The sequence below is a fragment of the Telmatherina bonti genome (genome assembly GCF_933228915.1).
Source record: "Telmatherina bonti genome assembly, chromosome: 13".
In the NCBI taxonomy this organism is placed as follows: Eukaryota; Metazoa; Chordata; class Actinopteri; order Atheriniformes; family Telmatherinidae; genus Telmatherina; species Telmatherina bonti.
Genome location: NC_136611.1, coordinates 29,498,254 through 29,525,480, shown reverse-complemented (window position 1 = coordinate 29,525,480; position 27,227 = coordinate 29,498,254). Strand labels below are relative to the sequence as shown.

At 40.6% G+C, this 27,227-nt stretch overlaps 1 protein-coding gene across 6 annotated transcripts in view; it reads left to right on the top strand.

Moving 5' to 3' along the window:
- The window catches only part of arvcfb (ARVCF delta catenin family member b), a 130,985-nt gene that overhangs the window by 36,838 nt on the left and 66,920 nt on the right, over positions 1-27,227 (top strand). For all 6 annotated transcript variants that reach the window (XM_079251399.1, XM_079251398.1, XM_079251397.1 and 3 more), the window contains exon 2: positions 21,503-21,661. In XM_079251399.1, coding sequence (XP_079107525.1) covers positions 21,536-21,661 — 126 coding nt within the window. In that variant the 5' untranslated portion in view covers positions 21,503-21,535. The remainder of the gene's footprint in view (positions 1-21,502; positions 21,662-27,227) is intronic.

Genomic DNA, 27,227 nt, shown 5'->3' with positions numbered 1-27,227 from the left:
ATTGCGATGTGGGCGAAAGGCTCAATAGTGGGATGTATAACCTTTAAGTGAAAATGTCTTTCTCACACTGTTCAGTATATTAAGCTATCATATAAAGTTAACGTCCTGGAAAATATGTCCTATAATGAATTGGCAATGTTTTTTGTTTTTTTTTTGCAAATGATCGACATCCAAACAAGTGCATGTTCTACTACATTAGTGATGACAAATAGCCTGCAAGAGTCTTGAATTATTTCAGCCAGTATCCCTGAAATTTGGTCATCACAGCAGGCCTCTGAACTGGATGCTAAATCCGTGGGCCTGCCTTCAAAGGGAAGGGTACGGTGTCCCCTGCCACGTTGTGGTGTAGAAATCACACTGGGAATGTGCACAGAGACCAATGTGAAATTACAGGCCTCTATCCAGTCTCTGCAATCTGAGGCTTGCAGGCAGCGGGGCTGGCATGATGTCTCCCACACTCCAAGCCTGCAGCAGCAACGCCACAAGCTGCTGCTGTTGCTCTCTCGTCTCTGTGGCAAATAAGCCTCCTGTTTTTCTCTCCAACAAACCTAATTATCTCTCCCTCTCGGCCAAATGCTTTAGCCTCTATTCTATCACAGCTGGGCATTTTAGGAAATCCACACTACCTTGAACGCTCCTTATCCCAGAGTTTTTGTAGTCCCCCCAAATTGAAGCTATCTGGTGCCAGCTTATGGCACCGGATCTCTCATAGGTTTATGGAGAGAAAACTGACTCAGTATCACAGTGTGTGTGTGTGTGTGTGTGTGTGTGTGTGTGTGTGTGTGTGTGTGTGTGTGTGTGTGTGTGTGTGTGTGTGTGTGTGTGTGTGTGTGTGTGTGTGTGTGTGTGTGTGTGTGTGTGCGTGCGTGCGTGTGTGCGTATTACATAGTTTGTAAACTAAACAACTTTGTGTGTAAATTTTGGTACTTGTGTGTTTGTAGAACAGGGATTGTAAACCATTTTGACCATAACTTGGGGAACTTTATGTTCAAATACCCACATATTTAGCTAGAAATTTTGCACACAAAATAAATTTACACACACACAAATACAAAAATGCACAAACATTAAAATTCTCCACATTTTCTGTCTACCTAAAAAAATCTTAACATTTTCAGAAAAGCTCCGATGCAAACTAATTGTTATATACATGTGCATGAATTACATGCTAAGCATGGACAGAACTGGGTTTTGAGGCTCTTGTAACACTTGCAGGAGCCTCACAGTTTTGTGCGTACGTGGTGCCTGTAAGTGTTGCTGAAAAGCTGGGTCGTCTGGTTTTCATCAGATTTTCTAATCTAGTTATGTTAAAGTAGGAAAGATGCTTTCCAAGAGGGAATAATTAACCCCTCTTTATAGATGGATAGATTTGTAGATAGATCGATAAATTATCTCTTTATCTGTCTCAAAGGTTAAATTACTCGTCATCTTTCCCACTTTGGAACAACTAGAGAAGAAATTCCAGTTTACCCAGCCTTCCACTCGCACCTACACACACCATGTATGCATGTAGCTATGAGCTATGAGCACTTGTAAACTGATCTCTGCAGAAATGGATTTTTTTTGTCTGTATAGCAGACTAATAGTTGTCATGCATTTATTGATTTGTTTGCAAAGCAGCTGATTTGAACATGAAAATGTGAAGTTGAAGGGTAATTGTGTGTAGAACTTTTAATGTTGGTGCACTTTTTAATTTTGTGCATGTCAATATATTTGTGTGTGCATTTTAACACACATTTGCAAGTATCCCAGGTGAAAAAAAAATGGTTTACAGAGTTTAAAACCATGCATTACACACACACACACACATACACATACACACACACACATACACACACACACACACACACACACACACACACACACACACACACACACACACACACAATGATTATTGAGTCAATTTTCTCCTCATAAAGATTTGCCTCAAAGTCAGACTTGAGCATTTTACGAATGGCATGCCCTGTTTACTGGGTGGTGCAGAGGTTGTATCAGGAGCTGTAACAGAGACTTACTTTGCCTTTTTGACTGTAGACAACCTCTCCAGGGGAGAAGCGGATGTTTTCATGATGTTTAAAACTCTTAAAAAAAAAGTTTAAAACTACTTTTCCTTTTGTTTCATTTTGTTTCACTGCACAGCGCCCATGTTTCTTCATTTTTCTGCAATATGAAATGTGATGTTACAAACGTGTATGAATTCCTGTGTGTTCATTTGGAAACTTTGCATGCAGCAGCACTGCAGGAGTGTACAGTGAGGCTGTGAAGTGGGTCACCCCCTCTGCAGTCTCGTAGCTCTCAGAGGAGGAAGTTGGAACCATGGACGAGGTTTACTGTGACGACAGTTCTGCCCCATGTCGGCATGCATACGCTGTAAGATGGCTTCATATATCTCTGCCATCTGAATTCAGAATTTGGAAGAGCCTCAACATGTCCAATTTGCTCAAGTGAATCTTTCTTTTGGAACATTTCGCTTTTTGGCCAAGCTGTGAGCACGTTTCCACATGAGACGCTTGTAAACATGCAGCAGATTCTGTCCAGTCAATACGATGTTTTGTTTACATGATTATTTTTCTTTCTCGAAGTTGCATCTCTATGGCTTTGGGGTTTCAGCTCGGCTCTTCTGACTGATGAGTGTTTCGCTGCTCGTGGATCTTTCTGTCCTCCCTGCCAGGCAGAGCTGCCTTAATTGTTGCACTCCTCTGGAACGTGCCTTGCTATTAAAGCTTTTGGAGTCCCAATCAGTCAGAACTGTGTTTTGTCTCTCTAATAACCTCGATTTGAAGACGCAGGGCAGCCTTGATGATGCAACAAACAGCTTTGTTTTTGTCATCGCCGCGCAGGAGGCTGTGGCCTGAAGGAATTTGATCTTTTTTCATGCTTTTTCCCGACTGTCTCATGTCAAATTGGAATCCAGCAGTGAATATGATTTGATGGTGATGTCTGGTGGGGCTGTTTATTTTTATTTTTTTTATTTTTTTGTGGGTGTCGTCGCCAGGCTTGGTCTGGTGCTTGAATAACAACAGATTTGATGAAACATGACAGCCATGGACAGTTTCAGAGACTAATTTCTCAGACTGTGACAGCCTACAGTAATTCATGCTGGATGAGCAGAGAATCTGTTCTAATGTTACTCCTGAGAAGCCTCAATGGGGAGGTTTGTTTGGTTGATGCCATTACTGATGCTGTTACAGTCCAGGAAAGTGGCTCAACAAACACTCAGTCATGGCGGCTAATCCTCTTGAACATCGCTGAGCACCCGCGCAGGTAAAAGACCCTGTATAGATCCCAGTCAGGCTGAGGCTTTTCCTGTAAAACTCCAGAGATTTGCATAATATGAGCTTATTGCTCACTCCCTGGATGCATGGCGGATTGAACCGGGAATGCCACCATTCACTGAAAGGGTCTAAAGGGATGACTCATTGTGTGTTGTCCCATGAGACTGTAGAGGTGATTTGTTAACTGGAACAGTAGCTGTCTAATACCTCAAATGAGTCATGATCCATGTGACGAGCCCCTGCCCCTCTCCGTCCCAGTCTTCAGGCAGCAGATAAGAAGAGATTTAACCCGTCAGACAAACATGAATGCTGTTTTTGCTCCACACTGCTGGTGTCCTCTATTTGTTAATCTTTTATTTTGGCTTTGAAAACTCTAGGTAGGAAAAATAAACCCCCATAAGAGGGAGATGATGAGCGCCTTGTCGCCATCTGAGGTTTGGAATTTCAAAGAATTGTCGTCTAATCTCCACAACAGGTGAGGAATCCGAAAGGCTTGTTTTTTAGGGTAATATAACTGTCCAGTCACCACATGGCCGGTGTTTTGGCGTGCAGCGTGAAAGAGGTATTTGCAGCACCTCTGCAGTGCAGTGACTTCTGAAGTTCACATGGGAAAGCCACTGTGTTTATGTTGCTGCTTCCTCCTTGTGTTTGCAGTTTAAACCTGCTTTCACTGGTCTCAAGTATTCCAGAGGTCAAAGCAGATGTGGACAGACTTAGAGCTGGTAGGATTTCTAATTAGTCTGTAACTTTGCTGTTGTTTACAGAGCTGCAGGACAGACCTGCTGATTTTTCTGGGGTTTTTTTCTGTATTATTTTGGTATTATATAGTAACTGCTTTAGTTTGAGTACTTATTTTTCATTTTTATAAAAAAGAAAAAAAAAAAAAAAGACAAAAGTGCCAGACAGATAATGGCATTAGTTAGTGATAAAAGTGGGACTACAGCTTCTACCATCCATTGTCAAACTTGCTGAGTGAGTATCTGGGATCTGTGAATTTTTCTCATAGTTGCGTTTTCACGCCTGTTGGATACATCAGCTTTTTATCACACAACACACAGCTTACAGTTGTGCATTAAAGTTGGCCTTCGGATTTATTATCTATTCAATTACCCCCACCCCCACTCCCCCGCACCACTCTGGCAAGAGGATAGAATGATTTGTCTTTTGCGTGCACTTTTCCTTGCTTCCTTGACTGATAATGGAGAACAGGCCGTTCCCTGTTTGATACATTCCACAGGTTTAGCTGAGGTCTTCAGATATCTTCCGTCTTTTCAGTACCCCCCACCCCAAAAAAATAAAAAGTAGTTTTTCATCATTTTCAGATATTGCCTGGTTTCTTCCTGAGGCCAGTGGACTAATGGGCTTTGGACTCTGGAATCCACTCTTGTGTTTTCCCCTCACTGGGTCATTTGCTGAGGCCCCAGCAGGGCAGACAACAATAGGCTTCATATGAAATATTCACCATGAGTGGGGCATTCCAGCAAAGAGTTGATCTGCGTGCAGGACTTTTAGTGGTTAGATAAAAATCTGCTACTATTGAAGAGGATAAACATAACCCTGACACAATGCAAGGGGTCCAAAATAAGATTGAGTGTTCATTTTGTTACTGAATGATGCCTATTTGTTATTTTTTCTGCTGCCTGGCACGCAACACATCCACCTCCGTCTTGTCTCTTGCTGTCGTAGTCAGAGTTTCAGCTTAATGAACTAAGGCAGCATCTGAAACAGTAGCAACAAATCTTATTTATTTGCAGAAATTGCTGGACAGACTGCGCTCCCGGCTCTCAGAGTGAGAGGGTGATGCTCCAGCGTGCTCAGGTGGTGGAAGCCTGGAAACTGTTTAGATGCTCTGAGTAATTGTAGAAAAATCCAGCGACGCTTCAGACCGAGGCGATGGTTGTCTGTCTCCATGTTCCAAACTTTGCTGTCAAACATAAATTTGTTTTGATTAAAAACAAACCAGAGGAGGCAAGAGGAGTTAGGTGTTGAGCCAGTGCACGACACATAAATCACTGCCTGCTGGCTCTGATGACAAACCTTCTTACTTTCATGGCTAGAAGTTGCAAAGTCAAGACCTGACTTATGCAAAAGCTGTGTATTGTGTCAGAGTATGTAGTGTAATAAGACATAAACTGGGTGTAATGCATTTCGGGGGGTAACTGTCTTCTGATTTGTGTTGTTTCCTCTGCAAATAAGTCTTCCCAACTATGCAAATCTCCCCTGCCCATCACAAGCTGCCACCTCAAGGACATGTCAGCAGACCGTACTGTTGGTATACGGTCTGCGGTGTGTCACAGACCACCTCTGCGTATGAATGCTTGCATTCCTGCTGAGGCAGGAAGGAAGAGGACAATGCTAAGGCCACAAAAAGAACGGGATATTAGTAAGTATTGTAGCTAATGCTGTTGGTGTCGGTCCAACCCTCCCAGCCAGTTCCAACCAGAGCTTTTGTAACCTCTGCAATCTTGTGTGAAAAGCTGACGAAGACCTTTTGAGAAAACTTGCATATCTGCCTCTTTTCTCTTTGTGTAACACTGACAAAAAAAACCACCCTGTGGTCGAATTGCATTTTCCCAGTGAAAGATTTGCTCGCGATTGTGTGCCTGGCTTTTTTTTTTTTTTTTTTTTTTTTAAACAAACTGAAGCTGGCTTTTTACAGCTTTCTTATGGAGAATTATTAGAAAAGGCTGTCACTGTCCAGTTTTTTTTTTCTATAGTCACAAAATAAAACACACACACACACACACTACTGTTCACAGCATTTGTGTGTGTGTGTGCATTTATTACTACTAGTACAGCTATTTGTTTTTCGATAGAAGACAGTTTTGCCTTTCTGTTTGGCTGCGGCTGAGAAAGTATCTTGACTTGAGAGCATTAATGTGTATATTTAGACTTTCATCCAACATGAGATATTAGGCATGTGAATGTTTTTATAGTCAATCTAATAATCATAAAAACTGATGTCTTACTTTGCAGTTTGTTCCATCACATCATCCCAGTCTGTAAAAATCTGCAGTAGAAGCTGCCTCACACGTCTTTAAGGAGCTGCTGAACTGAACTTCCATGCTTCTCTCTTTATTAGATCATTTTACGGTCTGGTTTTCTAAACGCCATCTGGGAGCATTTTCTAGCCGGTTTTGTTTTAACCGGAAAGAAGATGCATGTCTCAGTCCATGGAGCGAGTTGTTTTTTGAGCTGTAAGTTTCACTGCACAGGAGCAAGAGCACCACACAACCCCATACCATCCCTTGCTGACAAAAAAAGCTCTCCACAACCGTCGGTCTGCAGCAGTCGCCTCACACCCTGCGCTCTATTTTAAGCCGTCAGACAGAGGCCCGCTGCTCCCCTTGACTGGACCTCACTCTCTCTGTGTGGGCTGTAGCATGGGCCTCTCCTCGTCCCAGACATTTACACACACCCGCACAAAGCAGCTCCTGCCAGCTGGTGCAAAGGTAATGGCAGAGGTAACCTCCCAGATGGTGCAGCCTCGCTAAACCTCTGCCCAGGCTGCATGGAGGAGTCTGGAGGAGACTCATTAAAGTTTGCTTTCTTACAGAAGGGTTGACATGTTTGTCAGAGCTATCCGACTGGGTCATCAAACACACACACACACACACATATGCACACTCATTCCCTGCTTCAAACAGTTTATTTTCCGTTTTCAGCCTCTTGATTTTGACCTGTGGTAGTCTAAACACAGACCGAATTTCCGTTGGGATTTTGCTTTGTTAAGGTGCCCGCTTTGTTTTATTTATGTCATTTTAGTTGTTGTGCTTTTCTGTGATGACTCGTTGGCTAAATTGCAGGATTCACTCCAGCAGCAGGAAAGTGACGAGCACCCGTTTTTCCTTCCTGTCTGTGAAGACTTTGCCCAGCTACTGCATCACTGCTAATGATCTGCCAGTAACACGCAACTCTCCATTACGATAAGATAAACAAGCATCCACTGTCTGCCCCCATTTTGCTCACATTGGTATGAGCGGTCACCCCTTATCAACTTTGTACTTTTTGTCCACATTCCCAGAAGTTGAATATCTTTCGTAATCAATGGTCATTCAACATGTTTGTGTTTAGTTTTCCCCCAAAATATAGACCAAAATGAAAACTCTGTGTCGTTGGTTTCAGGTTACGCTAAATTTCCAAACATCCCTGGTCACAGATGCAGGAAAGAGCCTTTATTTTAGTCAATTATGAGAAGGAGATGAGTTTAAACTGATTTGGTTTTGCATTGGAATTGTGGGTAATCAGATGTGCTGGGATGCACCGGACATCCTCTGTCGAACGGAGACAAAAACACACAAACCTCTCAGTGTTTCTGATAATCAGAGGGGTAGACAGGCAGGCGCATCAACTCTGTCAGCAGCTTTTTCAGCTTCCTCTTCGGGTTATGAACCACCCTGAAGCACCATTCACACAAGTGTCTGATGATGATTTAGATTATCCTCCTTCCCATCAGATGGGTTATAGGTTGAAATAGTTGTGATGCAGATGTATAACAAAAGGGACATTTAAGAACCCAAGGGCTACTTAGGGGGGTGCTTGTGGTTCTTAGGAAAATGAATAGTATTCTCACTTTATATTATCTTCAGTTAAGTTTGTGTAAGATTGCCTGATACAACTATTTGTTTCTTTTGACAATTGTCTTCCCACCGTGAGCGGTGAAAATGCCTTCAGTCATTTGTTGAAGTTGAGGGAATTAAAAGGTTGTTGTGCAAAAGTGTAGAAGAGCTTCAGATTTTTAAAGGAAAACTCTCACAAAATGTGGATGCATTTGAACAACCTGTTGAAAAGGAAAAGTTCCTTAGCTTATCTTTTAATTACCTTCTTAGCATCAGTCATTCTTAGCAAAATAATCACCTGTAGGCTACAAGTAAAAAAAATAAACAAAATAAACAAAAAAATAATAATTCTTCGAATTTCCAAACTTTTTCATGGAAAAAAAAGAGTTTTAGATGTTAATGATGGTTCTACAAATCCGCCATTACAAGAAAGATGAGTGAGTGCACATAGGGGGCCAGAATATTAGATTCAAATGACCAGGCTGAAGTGCCTAAAAATGATTTTTTGTTTTTCTTCTTCTTCTTTTCCCTTTTGATGTGACTTGTTTCTAATGTTTTTCAGGGATGTGAAGACAAAAAATCCAACCAATAATTCAGCTTTTCAAATTCAGTGTGTGTCACATCAGTATGTGGTTCCAGACAATGAAAGCTGTCCGTCCTGCCTTTCTTGTTCCTCTCAAACTATGATGGCTTCTATGTCCATATAGGTTTCATTTATAAGTTTTTTATTTTCATCATTTTAGCCAGATGCAACATACCTAAAGTTATAACAATTAACCACCAAATCAAATCTGTATCAAATCCGGTTTCTGGCTGCTAATGTAAATGTAGTTGAACCTCTCATCAGATCAGGGATCTCACACTCTGCTCCTCAGTGGGCCACTGTCCCCTGTGGTTAGTTATAGATTTAAAGGAATTGACATGTTACGCATAAAGTAAAATATTATATTTTTGGGTCAAGATGCAGAAAATATCAGCTGGTATATTTGCTATACTGGTGAAATGGCAATGCATGTGCAGATAACCACAAAATTTTTGTTTTGGCTTTATTTATTTATTTAGTTTAAAAGAATGTGTGAAAAAGACTGGTGTGTGCAGTAAGTGATGCTATTTCCACAATGCGGTTGCTAACACCGAGTTGTACAAGATCTGAACAACCTTTTTGTGTAAATCCACAGTGTGAGTTGGGATGGATGCGTGGGAGTGTGGGCGTTAAGCATTTGGAATAGCTCTGGTTGATGCCCCAATGGACTCTAAAGGGCTTGGCTGAAATTTCCTTCCGGTAGGGAGTCGCTGCTTCACCCGTGTTTGGATGATATCTGTCATCCAAACTACTCTGAAGTAGATCTTAATTGGACAGTTTGAAGCTTGTGGGCTGCCATCCATCCTCTTCCAGCTAATGGCTATTTCGGGTGAAGATCCTGTTTAGGGGAATTCTAAATCTTCAGAAGTCAGCATTTCCTGTTGCACGGAAAACACAGAACGGCAGCAGATAATACAGATTGGGGGTCGTTTCATCATACGGCAAGACGGATAAAGATGTTTGTGAGTGTGTGTGTTTGGCTGATTAAAGACTAGGCGGGGATCTAGCAGCCAGATGCTAGGCCTGCAGCTGGCTGTCTGAGTGGGAGGTGGGTTGTTTTGGGGGGGGGACGCACACTGAAAAGCAGCGGTGCCAGCAAAGTGGGGCTTAGCAAGACACAGAAAGGAGATAATCCATATTTCATCTGCATCCGCCTCTTCCCCCCAACCACCTGCGGAGCAACGCAACACAGACCCAACACATGAATAGTGCATGACACAGAAGTAAAATTTGAGAAGAGCAAACACTTAGGTGCTGGATATTTTCTCTGCCTAAGGTAGCTCCTCAGAACTTGGGAATGACTGTGTTAAAAAGAAATTCAAAGTTGTCTCACCGAGCAAACTAAAGAAAAAAACTTTGAAAAGTACCCACTCGCTCGCCCATCCTTCCTTTGCAGCTTTGCAGCAGACGCCTTCTCCGTTCACATCCAGCCAAAAAGCTTTACCCTGCATCCATAATGCATACTCCCTCTCTAGAGTGCTCTCTTGATCACTGAAAATGCCGTATTTTAGATATTTTAAGTCAGCCCACAAATGTTTGTGATGAAAGCTAAACTTGTAGTAAATGTGCCTCGGCTTCAAAAATCGTATTTATTTTTGCAACATGGTTTTTGGTGGAAATGTACTTTCTGCTCATTTAGCATGCAAAAAAGGCATGCTACCAAAATTATATTTCAGATTTATGCCTGGTTTTAAATATTCATCATCCGCTTGTAGCTTTGAAAGTCAGCTTAAAAGACTTTTTGCTTTGCCTGATTCACACACAAGAAGTCACACAGCACACACACCGAAAACACTCTCTTGTCCTTTTGCCTTATTTTAACCTCTTTTCAATAATCAAAGGAAATCAGCTGGACTTGTTTTCAGCTTGTGAATGAATTTGTGTTTATTTGTGTGTTTATGTCACCTTTAATATCTAAATGAAAGGTCTGAATCAGTGCAAGACAATGTCATCTGGACACAAAAAACAGTCTTCTAGAGGCAGTAGAAGAGATGAGCTCCAGACAGCGGTGGCCTTGTCTTTGTCTCCCTATGAATTTATTGCCGCTATGGGCTTTGTCGTTAAAAAAAATCTCTTTGTGTCGATTCAAACAGAATGTTTGTCATTTCCAACACTGGGAGATGAGAAGGCGCTGTGGCTTTGTTTTGGTGTGATGAAGAGGGCATCGTGTCTGTGTACTCTGGCTGACCCGCTCATATCAGATGTGGTTGTGTTTCACAGTAAGCTTTGGCTCTAAACTCTGAAGAACTCTGTTCACATTAGAGGAATGTTCCGGCCCGCTGTTGTTAGCTTCCTGAAGGAAGGTTGTTTTTAACACACATCAAATATTTAAAATGGACCTTGTTGGCAGTGTTGAACGAGATGATTTGTTTAGCAAATCAAATGAAAATGCCAAACATTCACCGCTTCCATCCTCTCATTTAACGGAGTTCTATTTGTTGTTGTTTTTTTTATTGCATAATTGTTTTAGTAAAATGTTTTTTCAAAATGAGGTTCTTTTTCTCAAAAGTATCTTTTTTTGTAGTTTTACTGACGTAACTAGAAGCTCTTAGCCATTGTGGAAAGTAATAACCAAGTAATAAGTAAAGGGAATGTTATTTAGTATTATACCGGACGACACTTTGGCTATGGTGGACTATTTATCTTTGACTGTAAACCTACAGCTCAAGCATGCAGTAAAGAATAACTGCTTGCCAAGTTTCTGCTGTCCCAGAGTATGCATTTGAAGACTGCAGCTGCAATCATTTCACCCTTTTCCGGTGTTATTTATACACTTTGTCAGCCATTATTGTCATCTCAACTAGTTATCATACCAAAATGGTAAGAGTTCAAGGTATGTACTCTTCTGCATATTTTGTATGCACTATACAAGTGACTGTCAGGGGTGTCCAAAGTCAGTCCTCAAGAGCCACTGTCCTGCAGGTTTTTGGTGAATCCCTGTTTTAACACAACTGACTTCCATTAAATGGATCCAATAGCCAATGATGTACTTGTATGTAGTTCGACAGACATAGTTTATGTAATTTCTGTGACATATATTGAGTATAGCAATGAAATTTAGAAAAAAGGGATAGGATTTAATAAGTTTTGTGCTTCTTCTTACCCTTCTTAAAGTTTTTCAGAGTATTATGGTGTAAACCTGATTTTATCCATATGGAGAGGCATACCATAATAATAATAGTTCTTGTTTTACCTTAGTATAATTAATTGTTCTTCAATTGTTCCTCATTGTTCTTTAGCCATGTTGCACCGGTATGCTACTGCAGAAGACCAGAGGGGATAATACATTGATTCTGCAGCAGGCCTTTTGATATTTTCATGGCCACTGTTGTTTGGTGGTGGACTGGAGTGTTTTCTGTTGGTTGCAATTAGCTGTTTGTGCCTGTAGATGTCACTTCATCCTAAATTGTTGACATTTGAGTTTCAACTGAAGAGGTGGAGGGTATAACACTGATCTCAGCTAGGTTGTGCTTGAGCAAGATCCTTATCCTTACCGCCTGAGGCACCATGGTATAACATGAGTGTTATGTGACCTCACCTTACTAAAAAAGCAGAATTATTGAAAGAAGACAGAATTTCACAGTGCTGTTATGTTAATCTTTAAAACAAGGTTACAAAGTGCAAAGTACACTCACAAGACGTGAATTAACGACAGATGAAATGGGTATGAAAAGGTTGAAAGTTCTGGATTTAATCAGGTTTAAAAATATTTTTACTGATTTATTTGAAAATGTGCCCACCCTGATGGGAGCAGTCAGAGGCCATTGCAGCGTTTAGCAGCACACAAACACACACACACACACACACATACACACACACAACCACACACACACACACACACACACACACACACACACACACACACGAGCATGCATACCTTGAACTGTGCAAAAGCCCTCTAGAGCAGAGCTGGATAGGACAGATAAAATATCACATTTCTTTTCATCTGACAGAGAGAAACTAATAAATAAAGTCACGAGGCTATAGCTCAGGCCTCCCGATAGATTTACCCAGCTACACAATGGCTCCTTTATAGGACACATATACATCCAACCTAACCATATCACTTGACCTGTTGAAGGCTAGGAGTAAATCATCTGGGATTTCTCCATCGACCAGTCCTTGTGGCTTGGCCTCTGCCTGTGGCTCTGACGCTGAGCTGTTACCCACAAAATGAACCTAATTCTTTATCAGAAAGTTGGCATGAGGCCATAAAAATATCCCGAGAGGGGGGTTTCGTCTCATGTGACCAGGTATATATTTGAAAAGAAGTTGCCGTCATTGTGATGGACTGGGCTGGTTCTGCAAATTTTTAGAGGTTGCGGGTTATAAGATTTCTTTCAGTACATTTTAGAGAGGGGTAGTCAAGTTTACGAGTAGTTTAACTGCCTCTTGACTTCCTAATTAGACTGATTATTAGAATAAACACATCCCTGTTGCTTTCCTAGAGGCAGTATTCTGTAGATATTTATACAGTTTGGAAGGAAGTCTCTAAAAACACATATTTTTTTCATTTCAGTGTTCAAGTGATATGACATTGTCTCAATGACCTTAAACCCTCTTCATGGAGAAAAGCCCATACACACATCCCACCACCACCCTCCCACAGGAGAGCATTTTCTCCAAAAGCAATGAGAGAAATCTGCTAAGCTTGTTAGAAGTCCTACATTTTCAATGCCTCTGGCTTTGCTGTTTTCAACACAAGAGACTCAGGAGAAAGCCAGTAATAGAGGACAGGGAGGGGTAAATATCTGCTAAATGGGAGACCCTCCGGCTGCCCATGCAGACAACTTTTGGAAAGAGGGTGTCAGAGGGACAATAAGTATTGCATCGGTAGCCTGACAGGAATTGGAGCATATGTCCCCTTTCCAGCTCCCTGCATCAACTGTAGACCTCACATGAACTACGCTTCTGCCAAAGCTTGAGGACACCCCCCCCCCCCCCCCCCCCCCCCCCCCCCCCCCACACACACACTCACACACACACCTCCCCCAGTCACCAGTTCTCTGACAGAATTATACTGACAGGGATCCAGAGGCTGAGAGGAAGGGAGGGGCACTGCAAATAAGCCACCCCTCAGGATCCCAGAGTTTACACCATCATAGCAAACCCGTCAGTGCCCCACACACCCCGCCCACCAGCCGCCAATTGCTCCGTGCTACCTTTAATCTTCATCTGCGATGCTGAATTCTTTTAAAACCACTCTCATGGCTGCACCCGCTGTCCAAACAATCAAACCTTGACGATGGAAGTTGCCCCCCCCCCCTCCAACGCTCATAAATTTAGTTTGTTCGACAGGATGTAGTGATTCCTCCTCCTTTGTTTTTATTCCTTATCCGTCTCCTTCTCTTTGTCTCCTCTGCTTCTTACTGAGTAACTGCACAACTTATTTACCCTCTCACTGCTCAGATTGCTGACTGCTGACATGAATTCCATGGTTAGTGTGACTTTCTGGATGTTTGACTCCTAATCTGACTCCCGGCCATGAATTACAAGGAAAACATATGCGGTATGTGACTCCGTCTGTGCAAGCGTGTTTGTATGTACGGTGCGTAATTGACGACATATGTAAGAAATTATCCAAGGTTTCAAAATATCTCCCGGCCAATTTGCATGGGAATATCATTCTTTCTTGAGATTAAGGTGGTGTCGAATGTTCTTGAGGGTTATGCTGGGGTTTCCATATGTCACTAGATAGTCTGCTCTGAGTGGGAAAATATGGTCGCGATGTCCTGTCGGGAAGCAATCAAGCCGGAGTCTGTCAAGGCCCGGATAAGTTTTGTGCTGTCTCAAAGCACTGGGGCAAAGGAACAAAAGGGCACATCGACAGAGGGTGGTGTGGGGGAAGCAGACAGGAGCTTCTAAGAAGTGGGAGGAAAAAAAAAAAGGCCTGGAGTGGGAAATAATGGAGGCGTCTGAAACCAAGAGGCCAAGCGTGAAAGAGACGAGGGAGCAAGAGAAGCCCAGATTTGGCCCAGGATCAGTCACCAGAAGAGAGATTAAGGTTCTGTCATTCCCAGCTGCTTCATCAGGACTTTGCCCTCCCTCATTACTTATTTTTTTTGTGTGATTCACCCCTTTACCCAGTTGAAGGATTTTTACAATCAAAATGCAGAAATACACAGAGATCATTAAAGCACATCCAGCCAGGTCAGTTGAACTTCTAATTATTTCCGTGTTAGGACCTTTGCCTTGTAACTGAGACCTGACCTGGCTGATTGGCTTTGGCTATGATTGAATTCCTCCCTTTTCCTGTTTTTATTTGTTCATTTATTTGTTTTACCCCTTGGGGAGCGTGCTGTTTTGAGTGTTTGCCTTTCTAGCCCCCTTTCTCTTCTCACTTAGGATTTTCAGATCACACACCCACAGTTCACGTGTGCTTTTTCATCCAAGTCCATGCTCTCACACACTTTCTTGTTATTTCTCTTTCTCTTTTGAACTTCATCATGTGATTCTTTGCTACGGAGGGCTGCTGGGAAGGCAGGTGGTAGAAACAGAAGGGGCTGATGGGAAATTGGACGACCCAAGGTTGGCTGCACGATCTTTGCTAGAGGATTAATTGTGTAAGAGCCATGTAATGATTGCTGGCATGGCTCCGGAGTGAAATCCTGTTAGTCGCTGTGCAGGGGCAAGGCAAAGTCTGAGTATGTTGTGTGTGTTGTGTGTATGTTGTATGTGTGCACGCGAGAAAATTTGGGGGGAAGGTGACTCTGATCACACCAGTATGCAAGACCAGGTGGTGATCTGACAGGGTGTGCTGTCTCAGACTGGAAGAGCCAGAATCTCCCTCCCACTGTGTGCAGACTGAGACACACAGATCTAATTTTTGCCCTGGTGTAGGAGTGAGTGGGAAATGTGTCCCTCAAGTGTATCTGCTGTAATTTGCAATTGGAAACATGTGGTCCTGTTCAAAAGAATCATTTATTGCAGATAACTGACTTTCTTGCCTCCCCAACATTGAATTTAAACTTTAAATTAAGGTTTTACATGTTTTACTTTTAATTTTACTATTTAAATGGAGCTTATACTTAAGAGTCTCTACTACTTTTTTTTAACCCTTTAACTTTTAGGCCAAGAAAAAATGTTTCTCTACATTATTCTATTTTGGACAAGAATAAACAGAATAAATGTTTTTCAGCAAATGGTTGAGATGTTAGAAGAAGTTAATGATAATGTAACAGCAGTAAAATGGTTAAGATTTAAAACAGTAGTGTTATAACAAATACTTACTTTGGATTTTACATACCCAAACCAATCGGTAGAGATGGCTCAGGTAGGTTTTTTTTTTTCTTTTCTTTTCTTTTTTTTTTTTTTAAATTAATCAAAGTCACTGCAAATTTATCTTTACTAAATGGTATGCCAGGACCTTAAAGGGTTAAACATCCTTTTGTCTAATAGTAATGATCTTCATCACAGTTCATAAGAAAATACTAATCTTATTTTAGCAGGGGATGAGCCACATAGACATCTTCTCAAACGGAGAGAAGAGTTGTGACCTACAGGTGAATGCTGGTGTGCAGCTGATTTCATGGTAGTGCAGTAAAGTGTTGCAGGATCCAACTGGAGTGGCAGTCTTATCAATGGTAAACGTGACAGGTTGTTCGAACTCCAACTCATCACATCCTGACTACTCAGAAAATATGAGCAAAGCTTTTTTATTTTCAATAAAATGTAATTCATTGTGTGAAACCATTCTGCCACACGTTTACTTATTTTACTGTTTGATCCTAATCCAGTTTATTTTTTTTACACTTAAGAGAGTAGTAAAGCAAAGGAAGTCAAAGTATAAACCAAAAACAAAACTTGAAAATTAAGTGGAAAAAAATGTTGGATTTCCATGTCTTATGATTAAATTGTGCCTTTAAAGGTTTTTTTTTCCTTCCTTCATTTCCAAATCTTTTCTTTACCACTTCATTAGATCTCAGTGGATCTCATCTCTGCTCAGTGTTTCTTGTTGTATTTCAGTACAGTTTTTAACAATATATTTTAATTTGGTTATCAGCTTGTTTTTGTTTGAAATAAGAAGTTGACATAAACTGATTTGAAGTATTAATCCATTAAACAAACACAGCTGAACTCAAACAAGTTTTTATTTATGATGATGGCATGTGTGCTTATCCTTGCCCTTCCTTTTGACCCCCTTAAACAGTCAATGTTTACTGTTACTGATGTTCACATGTGCTATGATCTCAGACTGTGCATCACTTTTCACTGCAGAAGCTGGCAGCTTGCAGCTGTTGAGCAGTTTCCTGGGAAATTGATGCATATGGAACGGCGTTGAAAAGGAACATGATGAATTCTTGACCAAGCTGCAGTATGCGATGAGTTGAGAGTGAGATTTAACTGCCAGCATGACAGTGAAACAGCTGAAAGTAGTGATCTGCTTGGCATGACTCTAAGATAAATTCATATCTATGGAAGTCAGGCATCTAATGGGAGTTTTTCTGCAAACAGGAACCTAGACCTTTATTAGATCATAAAAAATGGGGTGAAACTGGTTGATCTAACATCAGAACATGTTTTAAAAGGTGCACAATCGCAAGTTTGCCTTTATAGAATCAGAATACTACTCCCTTCAAGATGCTTTTCTTAGTTCTATCCCTACAGTATCAATTAAATCTATGTATTAATTTATATTAGCAATTTAAACATCCCTGCAACACTTATGAATGACTCCCTCAACCACAAGAGATGATTCATCCTTTAGAGAGGAAAGCCCCTTATCTGCTTACTCTCGTCCATTTTACTCTATCTCTCCACTCTTAGACAACACTGAGGCAGCTTATTGAACACAGATGATGAATGAGTGTGGATTGATGGCAGATAGCAGGCTGCTGCTAATTGACACTGCTGTATCACTTAATCTTCTGCCTTTGTATTCCTGGTCGTCCTCTTTCTGTTTTTTCCTGTATAGCCCTCCATTGCTGTTAAGATTAGTAACATTAAGGAGGCTGTATGCGTCCACATGATCTATTATAGTGAAATATAATCCACAAGAGGTTGTTCAAAGGCTCTTATGAAAGCTGTTGCATTATAGAGACATTGATTGTTTGAGCTAAGTAGGTGTTCAATTTTTGAGGAATGTAATCAGTCTGACAGACACTTTAATGTGGAAAAAAAAAAAAAGTCTTTTCAGAGTTTAACTTTTTTCTCTGTATAAGCCTACTGCAGGTTTCATCCATGCAGAAGTTGGCCAATGTAATAGCCTTCTTGGTCAAGGCATTGTTCAGTCAGTAAGATGGGATTTCACTATCCACCCGAGTCAGCCCTCCTCCACTGCTAGTCAGATTTAACTACTGTGGACTGTGTGAAGTGCAGGTTGTACAAATCCTTAGACCTTCTTCTGAACAAAATCCCTGTCTTTTATATGCCTCAGCCTCCCTGTTACTGCTGACTGAACAGAAGTGATTTAACTGCTGAACCTCTTACCAGCTCTTGTCTCCTTAACGAAAGTGAAGACAGAAAGGCAAAGAGACAAGCATTGTTGTTGCTTCTGTATTTACTTCGCTAAGGGTCCCTAAAGTCTATTTTGTTACTTTTGATGGATCTGATTCTTACAAGCTTCTGATTTCTGGGGTATTAAAAGTTTTTATTGTATTCGAGTGGTGTGTTTATGCGTCATTGTCTTCTTTATCCAGGTTTGACTGTTACTGTTATGATCATTGGGAAGGATTTGCAGGGAAGCAGATGAAATTCTGAAGAACCAACCCAGTTAGAAGCTGTCTTATCCAGCTTTGAAGTTCTAGATTTATATTTGATCAAACTTCTCCCCCATCTTAATCACATTCTTCCTTACGCCCTTTATGTCACTTTAACATTCGTCTTTCAGGGATCAACCATTAACTTACTGTGCTCCACCTTTCTTACCCTTGACGGCTTTTTCCAAGTCATCTCAGAATCGGCCTCATTTTTCCTTGTGATCAGCCAAAAGCTATGCTACCCGACGGCCAGACGGCTTTTAATCATTTATTTAGGGGCTGTAATGTTGAATTCAACTCCTCCCTCACTTCACACACAGAAACAAGATGGAGAGAACTGGAGAAGTCAATGAGAGATATGGCAATAAGCTTAGATGAAGAAGCGGCTCTGCCTGCTAGCCTCTAAGGGTCTCCTTACTTCGTGTTTAGTGTTTTTCCATGCACTGCATGTTTTAAACAAATGTGAGATGGCACGGCTTTTAATACATTTTCCAGCTTTGACATTTTCTCCTCTGGGTTTATTCAGTGAACCAGAAAAAGGAGTAAATGTGACGGGAAAGGAGCCAGTTTGTTGAGACTGAGGAGCAGATGAATTCAGAAGCGCATAAACCCAGTATTTCAGTCCTAAAAAGATAAACCATGCAATACACATGACCATATCTTGGTCCACATATGTTACATAGCTGAATTATGTTTGTTTAATGTCTTCTAAAGTAATGTGACTAACGTTAACAGAAAGTTGCAGGTGTAAGCCAGGCGATAGACAACTGAGGCCAAATTCATTTCAGGCTGTGACAAAGATTTTATTGTAATTATTCAAACAACCTTTAATTAGCATCTCGTGGCGTTGAAAGTTGTCAGCAATTCTGAGAAACAAGTTATCCACTGGTTTTTTCTTGAGGGAAATTAGTGACAGTAAATAGACGTATGTTGACTGGAGGCAAACAATCAGTCCTGGCCTTTACTTTTCCTCATCATCATTTGAAGCCGCTTTGCTTCAGGGCAGCTTAGCCAGAGGTCAGTTGTGTAAAAATGTGTGTTTTGAAGCAGCAGAAATTCATCCTAGTTGATGGAAACTTTTTTTTTTTCCATGTACGATGACATAACTTCATATTAATTGACTCTAAACTAAAGAAAAGAATGGAAAAGAGGCACAAAGGTTTAGATGTAGCTCTAGGAGGTAATAGAGTTGCCCAAAACCAGAACCCAGGTCTTTTCCCCAGCAGGGACACAGAGGATAGAGGGGTTGTGGGATTATGGGAAAAGATGCCAACTTTTGGGAAAAGTGCAAACTTTTGGCTTATCAGCAAGAAGGACCGGAGATCAATGAGGTCTGTGTCGGCTTTGAAGCCTCAGAGAAGTTGTCCAATCAATGAAGAATTGTTCACTTATTAGTGCCTTCAAAGATGTGAAAAAAACAAGCAGTCTTCCTCCAAAAGCCATCACTTGTAGAGTTTCGACAAAACGACATGGGGAATTACGCAGAAACCTTTTTTTTTTTTTCATCCTTATTGGTCTTCATTCCATTGCACACCAAAGCTTTGGTGATATTTTTCTTTTCTTTTCTTTCCAGTCTCATGCATGTGAAGAGAATTTGCAGATAGTTTTCGGTAATGGGGTGGAGAAAGGCAAAGAATTCCTTTTTTTCCCTTTTTTTTTTTTTTTTTTACACTATAGCTGTTTTATCTTGCAATTAAGATCCACGGGAGCTTTTAAAAAAGTTGCTTTGAATGAAAGATATTTGGTCTTTGTTTCAGCACCAGCTTTTAGGTGGACAGGAAAACAAACAGTGGCTGCATTAATAACTGCATGTGAGACATTATGGAAAAGATCAGTTACAGCTATATGGACCAGAAGAATATAAGCTTCTGCTTCCTCTCTTATCCTGTTGTAAGAAAAACGTTAATATCCATTTCTATGTCCTTCATCCATTCTCAGCATCTCAGTCTTCCCCATTACCTTTGATTTCCTCTCCTTCTTTTGGCTCCATGCTGTTTTGGTTATCAGTGATTGCCTCAAGTGCGTTCCTTCCTCACGCAGTCTTGAAAGCTGTATACACCAGCAGGTCCCTGCCTCCAATCGCTGGCTTCATATTGTTTATCAACTGCAGAAAATGCAGAAGCAGACACATTTTTCTCTTGCTTTCTCATGCAGTCAGGTGACGAAAGCAGGACTCAATAGTCACTTTCATCCATAACCCATGGAGACATTTCTTCCTCAAGTTTGTGGCTCCTCAATGAAATATGAAGCAAATATCGTCCTTCAAGGTTTCATTTGCCATGAAATATGCTTTGACTTTGTCTGAGGTATTAGCGGGGTAGAAGTTGTGCAATACTCAGTTCATTTTGTTTCTTTCTGAGTTTCATCGCACAGGCTGTGATTAATCAGAGATGTAAATCTTTAATTTTGCCTCTTTTCTTTGTTTACTGTCATTAAGATGTTTTGTGTGCTCATAGAAGTCTTTCTTTCAACGCTGTATGAAGTAAACTGTAGGAAATAATTTAATACCATTGGTGAGCTCTTGGATTGGATTTTCATTGTTTTTGAGTTTGACTTTAAAAATCTGGCTTTGTCTGACTATGAAAACATTCTCTCAGAGCCATATTATGTTGTATTCCCTATTCCCACCCCCCCTCACTGTCAAATAGAAGTTCAGTGAGGCTATTTTTACCTACCTACCTCAAGTATTGTAATATTTTCCCTCTTCTAATGGGAATTAACTGGTTTCTTTTGTCCAGTATTAGAGTTTCTGTAATGCTTTTGTGCAAATTTTCTTTAAATTTTTTTTTTTTATGAGCTGATTATGCACAAATCTATCTAACTGTGCATGTTTAAACTATTCTGTAGTGGAGATGAGTGGGAATATTTGACAAGCTTTATCCACCCCCTAGTGCACATATGTGCTGTGATGTGTAATTGTAAAATATTTTCTAATTTCTCATTGTGGCCACATCATCATTATTCACATAATTTTAGAATCGGTATTTCATTCACCACCTTTCTTAGTCTGTACATTGTTTGCTTATTTTCATTTCATTTGCATTTTTTGTTTATACCCTTCTCTGTGTGTAGCTAAACACATTATAATTCATGCAGTGTGTTTCACGCTTTGTATTATCCGATCCTTAAGTGTCGCATTGCAACTTACAGATGGGATTATATTTAATAGGCTTCATTTGCGGTGTTCTTATGCATGCCCTTCCTTGCTGTATTACAATAAAAATTTGTGGCTGCAGTAGCACGTTTAAAGATCCATCATGGTGTATGTCTAGCAGAAGATTACCTGGATATTGTTTTTCTCCATGCTGCGTTATGACGCTTATGATGCTTTAATGCTTTAAATGATGATTGCTTTTATTCTTATTTTGTATTCCGTTTTCTGTGTAGGAGCAGAGCCCCAGTAACGCCACTTCCCTGGCCATGATGCAGGAGCCACAGGAGGTGGTAGAAGAAACAGTCACCATAGAGGAGGATCCCGGCACCCCCACCTCCCATGTCTCTGTGGTCACCTCTGACGATGGAACCACACGACGCACAGAAACCAAGGTAAGGCAGAGAGGCCTTACTTGAGTAATGCAAAAAAAAAAAAAAAAAAAAAAAAAAGCTGTAATGTGCAGTTAAAATAGACTGTGGTACTGTATGGGGTAGATATCCAGCCTGCCTTGTGCTATCACACTTTAGCAGTTGTATTGTTGTAAATTCCAGTAAACTCAGAGCAGCAAAATCCCACAAAGTCCCCCTGATCCATTTCTACATTACATTATGGTTATGGATTACTGCTACCACACAACACCCTATATTCCACTTCCACATTTCCATTCTTAACAGCTCTAAATCCCATAATCCTAAAGCCCAAAGAGGTTTCACCTCCCTCTCATAGCTTTGTTTATAAGATTTTTTATGTTTATTATTATTATTATTATTAGCCAACTCCCTTGGTGTTCACCCAGTTGTGTGCTTCTTAAAAGTTCTTTTGTTCATTCGTCCTCTACTTTGTTCTGTTGTTTTTCTGAAAGGATAAATCGTCTAACTTGAAGGTGAGTGTGTTTTTGTACCATTATGGCTTTTTTTCCCCCACCATGCCACTATTTCTGTGTCCACACAGGCCACAGCGACAGAGCGCAACACAGTCTGCGTCATCACAAGCTTAATACAACTTCTATACTCTTAACGCGCTTCGTCTTAAGTCACCGCTTGCTGCTTCCACCCTTTAGGTCGATCCAGTAATACTGCTTTTGCATGTTTTATTTCCTCTCTGTTTACATAGTTTTACCCTGTAAATGCACACATCACCCTTAATGATAAATGAGACAAGTTGGAAACTATAAACCTTCAAATGAAAACCCCCAGTACACAATAAGGCTAAAGCGGGGGTGCCAGTAGTCTGTCCTTGATGACCGATGTCCTGCAAGTTTTGGATGTATCCCTGTTTCAACACACGTGGCTTACATTAAATGGATTCAACAGCTAATGAAGTTCTGTACAATTACTAGTTTGAGTCAGGTGTGTTGAAACAGGGATACATGGAAAACCTGCAGGATTGTGGCCCTCAAGGACCTTGGGCTAAAGAGTTACTGTTAGTTACTTTCTTTAGTAAATAAATAAGTATTTTATATTTGTGATAGTAAAATAACCATGATTCTCTACTTCTCTGATTAAAACTATTGTAGAAATACCACTGTTTAAAAACTAGTTTTAACTCCCATCAGTTATGTGCAACCACATGCTGTCAGTTAATTCCATCCTGATAAATTCCTTCCTTCTTATAAAATACTCTGTATATGTTTTGAACTTAAACCTAAATTTATCACCTGCTGCTTAGATGTAAGAAAAAAAGTCTAAAGGATCAGTGTTCAGGATTTAGTGGTGAAGTTTCAGATTGCAACCAACTGGTTCCTCTTACCTCACTGCTCCATTTTAGTCCTTAAGAAGAATCTGTGTTGGATGCAAAAGGCCCCCTTCTGGAGCCTGGGTTTGATTTGTCTGTTATGGGACATGATGGAAAGGGATACGCTCTGTCTGTACATATGAATGACTGATTTTACGTGATTTTATACTAATGAAAACATACCAAATTGCTACCTGTCCTAAATGGAGATTTTAAAATCTACCCACAATTACAGAAAAAAGCTTGTGCAGCAGCATTGTGGATGCAGATGTGAATGTTGTTACAACGAGCTGTTAATACAGGCTTCCAGAGGAGTGGGGTGTGTTGTGTGGAGCTCTTACTCCAGGGACTCTGAAGCTGTAATTAAAAAGCCTGGTCTAATCCCTCATCAGGGAGGACCCATTGCCCTCCAGCCTGTTTGCTGCAAGGCGATTGGCCACACACAAACTCTCCCATGTTTTTACACATCAGAGCACAGAACTTGTTAGGAATAATGTACACCAGTGTATGTAGCAAAACATCCCAACAACCAAGAGCTTTTCTAAGGACAGGGGAGAAGGAAGGATGTTACTTTTATAAGTATACCAACCTGCTCAGAGCTAATGTTTCGTGTTCTCTGGAAGTCATTGGAAAGGGAGAGTCTGTATGATATTTCGGAAAAACTTCTGAAAGCTGGCATATCTGTAACGGCCAGATCCAACAGGGAAGCCCTTAATATGCCGTCCTTACTTACCTTGTTTTGCTTCTGTCTATTTAATGTGCTTTTATTCATTCTTCTTTTCAATCTCTCTCACCACTCTGCGGCAGCTTGCAGTTTTGTTTATGTGCTTAGCTGTTCCTTTAAACCAAGCTTTTGCCATACTGTCTGATGCAAACACACTTCTCCCCCTTGAGGGTTATCCCCATCCAACTGGTGGAAGAGGAAACACATGAGACGACTCATATCTTTCTGATTTATAAGCAAATAAATAAAAAAAGCTGTCGTAAACATGCTTCTTTAGATTTAGCATTAGCAACATCACCACTTAGAGGTAGTGTGGAGTGAATAGAAAACCCAGACAGCACTACAGCGTAACAAAAAAATCTGTTAAAGGAAATTGGAGTGCGTTAGGGTGTGTGATTTCCAGCAAGGCCGGGAAAAGTTAGAGCCGACAAATTCAGTTCTTGGAGAAAGTTTCTTGTATGAAACTGCAAAACATCTATGAATGGCCTTTTGTGGTACATTAACTGGTGGTTCTTTTTACATTTTCAGTCAATTCAACTCAAAATGAATCGGCCTGGAATGTGTGTGTGAGTCCGAACACATGTATACGCTCAATTAGATCCACTTTTATCCTCCCGTCCCAGTGTGCCATACTTTCCCTTGGCCATCATCCAGCCCTCTTTCTCCTGCTGGCAAACAGTCTGAATGGAACACCAGTCATTTTAGAGTGGTACCAATAAAAGCAGCATAGCACTTTTCTTCCTCTGGATGTGAGCTAATGAGAGTCAAGGTTGACCACACAAGCAAATAAAAAAACATTTTCACAACCTGCACACACCCTGGGAGCCAACCGAAAGCAGGTACAGCAGGTGGGAGTTAAAATGTTTGGTACAACATGCCAAATAGTAGTTTCATCAGGTACAGCTGTTCCAAACAGAAGCCTTTTCCATTTATAATACACTTTATTTTCACCAGACCCTGCAAGCACATTTTAAGATTAATTAGTTGAGCACAGCATGGTGCATTTCCAAGTTCCATGTAGATCAAATGTGTGCATGGCTGTGAGATTATTTTAATATGAAGCTAAAGCAACATTCATTTATTTATAATTAAAATCTATAATCACCCAGCCCTCCAATTTTAGGTTACCAAAGTCACAGTCGTAAAAACTGTGACTTGCCGCACATACCGCCCAGTGTTAGCTTCTGGCAGTTTCTTTTTAGAGTCCAGACCTGCCACTCATACCCCCACCTCAGTTTCAATCTTGACCCCCACTCAACAGCAGATAGACCCAGTAGGATGGCAAACTCTGTGTGGTTCATTGCTGTGCTCTTCCCTTCCTTTGACTGCCTTTTTCCCTCTCTAACATCAGCTTTTCAATTCGTTAAATGTTTAGTGATTAGAGCCTACAAGTGTAGAGAAAATAATTTCTATTTTTACAATTATTACAGATGCTCTTTAACAGGGCTGAAAAGCAGTCACACTGATCACGATTACAAGCTACTTAAAAATGTGAATTACTACCTCCTCCCGTCCCACCAAACCCAGCCTCCCTGTCCATTTAAGGTCTCAATAAAGTGAATGCTGCAGAGGTTATGAAACCTCTTGCAGTGCTGTAAATTGGACAGTTTGACGCCTGCTGCCTTTCCTGCCATTTTGAACAGTTTGGTAAACAGCTAAGGACTTTGTGTCTAACAGCCCGTGGTTGTTAAAAAACTTTTTTTTCCTTACTGCTTTGACTCTTTTACTGATATGGAAAAAACACATCGAAATCTATAGAATTGCAACATTTGCACATAATTACTCTCACTACCAATTCAGCAGTTCTCTTGAAGGCCTGTTTACACCAATTCAGCATATTTCGGAGGCTCTTCTGAGTCCCAGGTCCCTCCTCTCTGCTCGTCTCTCCTTGCATGATGGTTTAACGCCTTGTGAACTTGAGCACACATCAAAGAGTGTTTGAAACCGGTGTGATGGCTCCCTTTGCAGCCCTTGCAAATTGTTTAAAAAGCTGTGTTAGTACAAGCCAACAGGGTACGTCAAGGCTGGGAAACTGTTCACCAAACCCTGCTCACAGTTTAGGCAGTTAGAATAAAGTCAAATATGAAACTTGACAAACTGTAAAGAAAAAGAAATTCATTATTAATATATTAAAATAAAAATAATCGCGACATTATAGTTTATTTAGAATTTAGAAAGCTACATGTCAACCACTTCATGAATGATATGACAGCTTTGGTTCCCTTGTGGTCTATATTTAGTATTTAGACCTTTGTTGTGAAGTCCAGAATAGCCTACTTTGGGTGCCACCAGGGTCCACCATTGTAAGAGATGGTGAGTTTGTTATCTCAAGGTTCCACAGATCTTCTAGCTGATTAAGGAAGCAAGCTCTTTATTTTTATCTATGCAAAGCAACGGCGTAATGGCATTGAAAACAAAGCACTCAGTAATTACTCAGAACATGGAAATGAACCTTGATGTTCCTGAAATGGGTTTTGCTCTGTGGCTCAGTCAGGGTGCAATCAAGAAATGAGGCCAGTGTAAATTTCTATTTGTTTCAGCAAAGTTAATGAGGATATTGTGTTAAACACTTGATATATGCAAACAAAATACGGCATTGATAAGAAAGTGAGGGAAACAATTTACAATTAACAAAGCAGGCGTTGAAAATGAAACCCATCAAATGCTGAAATTAACAGGGTACCATTTTGTTTTTGCAATTTTTGTCTTTTCTTCAAGTGACAAGAGTTGTTCTGATCTTGTCATGTGCAAACGAACCCCTCTGCAACACCTTGTCAGGCATATCGTGAATTTCAATAGACTGGCACCTCTCAAGCTGTCGATTAATTTTCATCAACCTCATTAATTTTAAAGATGAATTTATAGTGGCGGAAAAAAATAGCCAATTATCATCCACAGCAGAATTCATTGGGCAGCAAATTGGTTTCCACATGGGTGGTGAGTCCGGAGACGGACTTGGGCTGCTGTCTGTAATTCTCTTTTCAGACAGGCACAGAGATAGCAGAGGAAGTCAAAATATTCAGTTAAAAGGAAGAAGTTAGCTTGATAAATGGCTATATTCAAGTCTCAAAGCTATATATTGTCAAGCTACCTTCCTCCCCTGAGGCCAACACAGTATTCAAGGTCCAGTGGAGCAAGAAAGCTTCAAGATGTCTCTGTTAAAGCATAGTCCAGAAGACTTGGTCACACTTCATGTGCTTCTGCAGGTTTGAATCTGAACTTGTGGTTTGAAATGCTTCTTGCAGCAGATTAAAGAAGGCAGAACACATGGAGATATATGCGTGTTGAAACTATCAACTTATATTTTAAAAAAAAAAAAGTCAACACATTAGTTTGAATTGGACAAGTTTCATCCTTGAACTCAGCCAGAAAATTGTTGGTGGCATTAAAAGCATTTGTACATGCTTTGGACTTTAAGAATCTGTTTATTTTCAATCATTATAATGCAGCTAATCAATTTTACAGGTTAAGCATAGGCAGATGAACTTTCCTCTGCATTA